Source organism: Anomalospiza imberbis, chromosome 2 (assembly GCF_031753505.1).
Source record: "Anomalospiza imberbis isolate Cuckoo-Finch-1a 21T00152 chromosome 2, ASM3175350v1, whole genome shotgun sequence".
Classification (NCBI taxonomy): Eukaryota; Metazoa; Chordata; class Aves; order Passeriformes; family Viduidae; genus Anomalospiza; species Anomalospiza imberbis.
In genome coordinates, this window is record NC_089682.1 from 73,279,989 (window position 1) to 73,288,804 (window position 8,816).

At 40.1% G+C, this 8,816-nt stretch overlaps 1 protein-coding gene across 7 annotated transcripts in view; it reads left to right on the forward strand.

The window, feature by feature from the left end:
- NARS2 (asparaginyl-tRNA synthetase 2, mitochondrial) overlaps positions 1-8,294 on the forward strand; it is a 49,142-nt gene extending 40,848 nt beyond the window's left edge. For 6 of the 7 annotated variants that reach the window (XM_068181677.1, XM_068181678.1, XM_068181680.1 and 3 more), the window contains 3 exons: positions 35-132; positions 1,747-1,773; positions 7,566-8,294. In XM_068181677.1, the coding sequence (XP_068037778.1) occupies positions 35-132; positions 1,747-1,773; positions 7,566-7,710 (270 nt within the window). In that variant the 3' untranslated portion in view covers positions 7,711-8,294. Of the gene's footprint in view, positions 1-34; positions 133-1,746; positions 1,774-2,986; positions 6,262-7,565 lie in introns of those variants that run through there. The other variant, XM_068181679.1, reaches the window with a different exon arrangement.
- The last annotated feature ends 522 nt before the right edge of the window (positions 8,295-8,816 follow it).

Consider the following 8,816-nt stretch of genomic DNA (forward strand, 5'->3'; position numbering starts at 1 on the left):
TGATATGACTTCAATTAGTTTTTTTTCTTTGAAGGTTGCAGCTGTTGATCTCCTTGTACCAGGAGTAGGGGAGTTGTGTGGAGGCAGCTTGAGAGAGGAGCGGCTGCCCTTCCTTGAATCGCGCTTACAGAGGTATGGAAAATCCAGAGATGCCAGGAGACTAGCCTGAGCAGGAGAGTGTTTCAGCAGCTCTTTGTGGTTGGCAAGACAGAGGAGGAGCAGAAGGGCAGCTAATAGTATTTAAAAGAAGCCTGGTTTTGTCTTTTTGATATCTATTTATCTGAGTAGATGACTGCAAACTGGTGAAGAAGTTCTTGTGTTTCTGTCATAGGTCTGCAAAGGGCCTCTGTTCTAGCTCATCAGAGAAGAAAAGTTTTCTTTCTTCTAAGAGGCCAGGGCAGCAGAGTGCCTCAACTCTTCTGCAACTACCTGGAGCAGGGTCTGCTGTAGGATATTTCATCCTTTTCTTCAATTTTTGTGGCTGAAAGTGGATTGTGAAGGTGGAATTTGTCACATATACAGAACTTTGATATCTATTTGTCATCACCTTGTGTAACTAAGGAATTGCATTTTCGGTCAGAAGCTTTGCCAGTTGTGATGCAGCTGGCCTCAGTGACTGGCCTGATTTCGGAGAATATGGCTCTTTGCTAATAGTTTCCTGGGAAGCTTCACTGGAACTGCTCAAGACGTGTACTGTGTTATGGGGGCTCCTCTTTCCCTGATGCCTTAGTCTGCATCTTGTTACTTTTGGTAGTTTTGGCTAACTTCAATGTCAGAATATCAAAGCTGCTTTTTAGTTAATAATTGACGTTATACATTGGGTAACTCTCCATAGACAGTTGTTCTCTGGATCCTATCTGATTGTTCAAAAATTTTGTAGACTCAGAGAATGGTTTGGGTTGGAAGGTACCTTAAAGACCATCTAGTTCCAGCCCTGCTGCCATGGGCAGGGACACCTTCCATGGGATCAGGTTGTGCAAAGTCCCATCCAGCACTTGAACACTTCTGTTTGGGCCAGTCATGCTCTGGTGCAAAGCAGTGTTGGAGGAAGGTTAATCCCAAAGTAACACCATTTGCACATTGGGAATTAATTTGTTGCTTAAATCAGCCACATGCTCACACAGACAGATCTAGTCAGAGAAAAGCAAAATCTACTTCAGTATAATGAATCCAAAAGGCACCAGGCAATTAAAATTACCAGAACATTAATTCTCAGTTGTTATTGTAGGATGATGGTATTCCCTGTGCTTCCTGCTACTCTCTCTGCAAGCTCTCTGAAGCAGGCATGCTTCAACTCATGTAAAGTACAATGTTGCCTGCTGCACTTTTTCAGACAAAACTTTTTGCCAGTATCTGAGTTCACAGTCCTCAGAAGGAGGAGAAGGGTCCATGTGGAGTTCAAAGCCAGACTTTCTTGTTTGTCAGGAAAGTCATAGAAAGCATTTCAAGATAGAAATGGGGTGTATCTTTTGTAAATCACACCTCCTTTCACAGGTTTTTCTCAATTTTGAGTCCTCAGGATCTGGTTTTGTTAAGCCCAAATACTTAAGACCTTTAAATTCTATTTCCTGCAGAACCAGCATAACCTTAGAGAGAAAAAACAGGATTTTTGTCTTCTTATGTATGCTTCATACAGTAGTTCACCAGGCTTTCCCTTTTCTTGTAACATGCTCTTCCAGGCAAGTGCTGCTTGTGCAAAATAACTCTGTTCCTTTACTTAAAATGGATTTCCTTTGTATTTCACAGATTAGGACTCACAGATGCCTATCAATGGTAAGATGCCACCTTGCTCTGCAAGCTCTTTTTATTCTTTTGAGACTTATTTAAGCAACTACTGGGGTGTTGTTTGTTTTTTTTTTCTAGGGTTTTTTTGTGGGTTTTTTTTTGTTTTGTTTTTTTGGTGTTTTGTTTTTGGTTTTTTTTGTTTTTGTTTTTTTTTGTTTTTTTTTTTGTTTTGTTTTTTTTTTTTTTTTTTGTTTTGTTTTGTTTTGTTTTTTTTTTGTTTGGTTCTGGCCCTGTTGCCCTGCCATCACTGCCAGCCTAAATGAAATAGCCAGTTCATTTAAGCAAAGGTTAATCCAGTGCTACTTAGTTTATGCCTCCAATTTGTCCACTCACGGCACAGGTTATTCCTCTCAGGATTGCATGTGGTGGATTAATTTACAACCCATAATGATTTTTGATATTAAATCAGTAGGCTGTGTTGGAAGTTGGGTCAATTCTGACCACTATGCATGAGATAAACAGGTTACAGAACCACAGCAATTTGTGACCTTTAAGAGGTCTGTGAATAACTCCCTTTGCAATTGACAGGGCAATTGGGTCGAAAAATCTTCCATAACAAAGCAGTTAAAGCAATTAAAACTGTCCTCCTAAGGAGACAGATCAACCTTTGTATTAACAGTTTAACCCATTAAAACGACAGAAGGTTTTTAGTGTTTCTTGGTATGTACTTCATCATAGATATTGTGAGAGTGGTAGTGCAGAGAATTAGAAGGATATTTTCAAACATTCTGCAGTATTTGGATTGATCATTAGGAAGGCTGCCTTGAAAAAAAGCAAAGTATAGGTTCTTCTCTCTCATCTTCCCACAGTATGAAATCACTGAGGAACAGCCCAGTGTATGGCAGATCTTTACATGATGCATGTATAAATAGGGTGAATTTAATTTCTTTCTTTGTTGTTTTATTTGTGGCCCAGAATATCCCTTTATCAGAGGGAGGAATTATCCTGAACAGGGTGATAAGTTGTGTGGTTAGATGCTGAGATACAGCCCAAGGAAGTCTGGTGTTCCATGGCAGACCCTTCCAGCACTACTATGATAGTGCAGCCCTGCCTCGTGCTTCCTGCAAGAACAGATGAGGACATTGCCTGTCATCCATTTGCATTTTCATGTGATATGTAACGATCACATTCTGGAAACTCTTCCTGCTGTAATCTTGTTTTGGAGACTCTTTTCTCCTTCATTACCTCCACTCCAACACAGACGATGTAACTTCCTGGAAAAGATTAATGCTGTTGTTACCCCCTGCCATAGCAGGGTCTGGTGTCCTAGGAAGGTGCAGGATAGTAGTGATTCTGGATGCTTCTGAACTACAGTCCAAAATCTGCCAGAATACAGCTAGGTGCCTTGCCAGCATCCATCTTTTCAGTGGAGGTGGCAGGGGAGACTAAAATTAATCTCCTCCAATTTAGTGATTGAATTGAGTCTCCAAAGCTGGCTCACAAACTCCTGGAAGAATGGTTGAGTCATTCCTTTTTAAATATAATATTTGCTGACTTTTGAATGTGATCTTTTTCAAGTTCCTTAACCATTGCCATATCTCTGATTCTACCTGTTTTCTTCCCCCCACTAAGCAAGAGGATATTGTGGGTCTGACTGTTTCTAGGACAGTTTCAGGATTGCCTTGTTTTGGCTGAATCATAAGGCAGAGGCAACTGATGATCTGAAATACTGCTCTGCTACTTGCCATTCCTATCTTTTAGAAAGTTTTTCAAAAGATAGATAAAGTGACATAGTCAAACTCTATGAGTCTTCTTCGGTACACTATATCTTTCCTGTTAGGCAAGTTTCTTTCTATATAGAATATGAGTTGGAGTAGTATTTGACTAGATTTTGTAGTTACTTTATCTTATTTTCACACTTTTTCCTTTGAATTGTAGACAGAAAATAACTCAGAGCTGTAGATTATGATCTTGGCTAAACTGAGAGGTCTGTGGAAATGTAGGAAAGTCGAGTGATGAGAGTACTCTGGGAGTTCATTGCTTTCTCTGTGACCAGGGAGTATTAAGTATATTGCCTTGTAAACAGGGGACTTGATCCTGTTTGCAGCCTCCAAGTGCCATCTTAAAAGTAACAAAGCAGGTACTTTGTAATGAACAATGTGTTCCCAGAACCATTAGTGTGAGCAGCGTTTCAGACAGTCTTCCTACCTGTAAGGCACTGCTTCCTTACTCTGAATATCTTCATGTGCTTCAGTGGAGACAGTTGTCTCATTCTGAACCCTTTACAGTCCAGATACCCTTTTGATCTTCTGGTGTAACACTGGTGAAAGTACACCATAGCAGGGCAGGTGTTGTCTGCTGTCTTCAGGTGGATGTTACTGTGTTGTTTTGGCCCTGCTCCTGCTCTGGATGAAGAAGATTGAGCTGTGTTGGGCTCTTTACTTCTGGTAATCTTTGAAACTTGAATGTCACAGTGTTCTGTTGGATTCTTGTGTGACCGGGTAAAAACAAGGAGTCTGGCTTAGGGAAGAGTAGCACTGTGAGCCACTTGGAGCCCATGGTCAGTGACTACATTCACCTCATCCTTTAAACTTCTTCAGAGCCCAGTGAAAACAGGTAGCTCATCACTGTCCTTGGCAGACACCTGGTCCTATTACTCCTCTTTTGGGAAGAAACTGGAATGCTGTGCTGGGCCAGACAGTGGCAGGCAGAAAGGCAGGGGCGTTTTCCTTACACACACAGGCCCAGTAGAATATTCAGTTTCATGGACTACAGTATCTTTGTTCTTTCAGCCTTACTTTTTTTCAAACTGGCCACAGAACCTTCAGCATAGCAAGAGGATTGCATAAAAGGTTGAGATTGTATTTGTTTTGGAAAGAGACTGAAAAGAACACATTCTGTTTATGAATGGTCACTAGGAGGGCACTGCTCTTGATAGTGCCTTGCTGTGCAACACAGGGATCTCACAATGATTATAAAAGAATATAAATCTTAAAAGGATGAATGGAAATGATCTAACATGGCATATAACAAGCTCCTGGAATTCATTGCTGGGGGATATTGTTACAGCACACACTTTAGTAAGATTGAAATTTCTTCAGAGATTTACCAGTGCTCAGGTCCAGAGCAGGAACACCTGGGCTAACTGAGGTTGCAGAAACTTACTTCTCCTGTGGAATAATGCTGCACAGTCAACCAGTTGCCAATAGAGTGCTCAGATCCCCTCTTAAATATGAGCTACTAGCAAAAACAGCTAGACTAGTTCACTACTCTTTTTGAGGTGAGAAACATCCAATGTCTGTAGACTACTGAATGTAGGAAAACCTCAGGGAGCATTTTCCAGTCTAAAGGGATTTTTCTCTTCATCTGCAGGCAGTTACTTTTTCTTTCATCTCTGAAGAATGGAAAATTTCTCAATTCTTCTGCTTCTTCTGTGCACAGTCATCAGAAAGGATTCACAGTCTTGATCCTCAGCACATTTAATTCAATGGACTTTTTCCATTAACTTTGATGGGTTTTGTTTCGCTCCTTTTGCCAAAAGGGCTTCTCAAAGTGCTTTGAGATCTACAGATCAAAGTCCTGGATAAGCAAGGGTAGAATTTATTATTATTGTTCATCTGGAAGTAGCTGAGTTATTTCATCTTCTTACAATGACTTTATAAACTCTGTTGCCAGCAAAAAGGGAGAGAAGATGCTGGGCTTAGTCTCAACTGCCTTTGCAAAGGCTGATGCACTTACAGACATCATCAGAAAAGTTTGTGCTGTTACTTGTATTCCTGGTTACAGCTAAAGTAGTTACCAGCTGGTTTGGCAGTTCTGCTCAGAACTCCTGAGCTGGGCCAGACTGATGTACCACGGCCAGCACCCGTATCCCTCACATTTATGATGTCTTTCCTGTTTCGTGAGTCACCACCCTCGGCATCAGGTCTGCCCATCACCTTCCTTGCAAACCCTTGTAAAGCTGCGCAGTGGAGCTCCCCAGGAGCAGTTCAGGGTACATGCAGAGACTCAAGCTCTTCTAAATGCAGTCTGTGTAAAGTGGATAGAGATGAAGGCCACCATGCAGTTGCACAGCCTACGTGTTCTTACCCTGAGTATAATCCTCATCACAAGATGTGGGGTACCTACACCAAGCCTTAGTCAGCGAAGCTAACACCCAGCAGCACAGAGAGAAAAGCAAGTGGGTCCCAGTCATCAGAAAACATGTCCCACTCTTGGGCCTGCTGTTCAGCTTGCAAACTCCACTTTGTGTGTCAGTGCTATGAGGAAGAAGTAAGCTCTGCTTCTCCTTTTGCTATTTGGGCAGTGGAGGGGAGGGGAAAAACACTGGGAAAGAAAAAAACCTGAATATTGGATTGAGTGTAAGAAATGGTTTCCCAAATTTTAACTACTGCTAATGAGCTGTAAGGAAAAATAATATTTCATGGTATGAAAGGCATACTGTCAAACTGAGTGACAGGGCAATCTTGCAGCTATGGAATTTGTGAAGAGTACTCTTATTTTGCAAGTAAGGTTGAAAGAAAGATCTGATGTTCAAGCAACTACAGTCAAATATACATAATATATTAAAACATATTAAATACATGTATATTTCACATATTTTTATCTATAAGTACATATACACACAAATATAATATTTCCTTGCAGTCCATTAACAGTATGTAAAATTTGGGAAGCCATTTATTGCAATCAATCCAATCTTAATTTCTTTCACAGTGTTCTGCCCCCCTCTACTCCATTGCATAAGAAATAAAACATATGCATTTATATTTAAGTGCACTTGATTTTTTTTTCAATTGGGATGATGAAATATTCATACACCAAGATTAGAAGCAAGTAATACATCTGGAGTCACTCAATCCCCTACTAGTGCATTTATATAAAGAAGAATAACTTCTTGCCTTCAGCAACCTCAGAAGTGGCCCCACAAATCAATAGAAACACTGAGATGTTTTTCACTTCTATTGAAACCATTGGTGACAATTTATAGCTGCAAATACATTATCACATCAGCCACAGTCCAGCTGGGAAATGAGTAACTATAGAAGAACCATCATAATCTTGTTGACACCCATATAGTCAGAGTATCTCCTTCCAAACATTTTCTGAGTTTTCTGTGCACAACAGGTGCTGTTCTACAAAATAAAATGTACTGTTCCAGATCTCATTTTCAGAGAAGATATGTTCAAGGGGTTTTTTTTCTGGCTTACTATGGAAATAAAGGAATCAGTCTGTAAGAGTGTTTGAGGAAAAAGTAGCAAAAAGCCATCATAATTACCTTAAAAAAATTAAGGAATGTGAGTAGACCGAAAACAAGATCTATTTAAGCTTCTACAGAAATTACTGGAAATGAAATTACTTAGGCTATTGAAAAGCAAACAGAAATTGAAAGAATTTGCAGGACAGATTTCCACACCAACATGGGAAGGGCTCCCAAGCAGAGAGCTTCACCTCCAGTAGTGGAAGTGCTTTGTGATCCTGTAGGGACCTGGGTTTGTGCCTCTGCTAGGAATATTTCAGGTACTAAAACTATGAAGGTGTTTTCAGTATGTGCAGAGCTATGGTGTTCAAGCTGTTCTTCGTACCCAAATACCTCCTTGTCCTAAAAAAACATGCTGTAGTGTGTTGGCAAAGTATAGCTATGCTAGTTTGAATGGGTTTAAACTTGGGATTTCTGCTAATACAATTCTGCTTCTTCATACCCCAACCAACACAGAAATCATAGTGGTTAGGGTCAAAGGGAAGTAATTAAGATGGAAAGCAAAGCCCTAGATGAAAAGCTCACTTTAATGCCTTCAGCATAATTGTGCTGCAAATGTAATTGTTGGTTTAAATTACAGGTATCTAGACCTCCGAAAATTTGGATCAGTTCCTCATGGAGGCTTCGGAATGGGGTTTGAACGCTACCTGCAGTACATCTTGGGAGTTGACAATATCAAAGATGTTATTCCTTTCCCCAGGTTTTCTCACTCCTGTCTTCTGTAGCTCAGCATTTGACTCATGTGGAGAAAACCACTGGTGTAACTATGTATATAACATACCATGATACGACCGAGTGTGTTTCAGTGGGAAATCAAGGTAATTTTTATATCAATGAAACTCTTGGTCAATTTAATACTGGGTTATTGAAAATAATATATGTTCTGGTGAGATTATGGAAGGACACTGGCAGTTAATTTGATAGTAGCTCATGTCTTCAATGCACTTCTGGAGTATTAATAAATCCCACTTAACTAAAGGGTTATGATTCTCATGAGACTAGTACAAGCCATGAAAATACTGAACAAGCACTGAAGATAGCAGGGGGTTTTATGTGAAATATTAATAAGGAAGTGTGACCTAAAATATTGTCATGGCTGTGATACACTTGCTACTGCTACAGTCAGGAAATGGCTACTGTAAAGCATGATTCTTCCCACTCCAAGTTAAAAGCAAATATTGTTTACTTCAGAAAAATCAGACAAACCTTGCAAGGAACAATGTCATACACAAATTGCTGGAGTGAGTTTGTTGAATGATGTTTGATTTTGTGAATCATCAATAAAGATGTACACTGGGTTGTTTTATAACGCTGTATGGTTTCTTCTTCTGTTATAAAACTGTAGCTCTCAGCATGAGAGAGTTTCCTTCACTGTCTGGTAGAGGTTTCATTTTCTGTATAACCAAATTAGTTGCACAACTTCTGCAGAAGGTATCTGTTTTCTGTCTCCAAGAAAGCACATATTCAGAGCAGACAGAAATGTTCAGTTAGATGAGAGTTCATTCATCCATCCATCTCTCCAGAGCCAACATGCCATTCATGGTGGGGTTTTGTTGTTGCTTTGTTTTTCTGTTATTGTTACTGAGAAAGTCTCTCATGTGCTCGTCGGACCAAGCAGTTTGGTCTGTATTGCGAAACAACCAACAGATGCTCCCAAGCATTGCTGTGTATTAAGTAATTGCTTATCACTATAGGATCTGAACTCCTTGGCAGTCTCTAATGAGTTTATGCTCTCAGCTTCTCTGCCAGGTAAAGAAATACTCATTTCTGTTTCGAAGACAGTGTTATGGGAAGAGCAAGTGACTTGCCTGACGCAACTGTAAACCAGTGA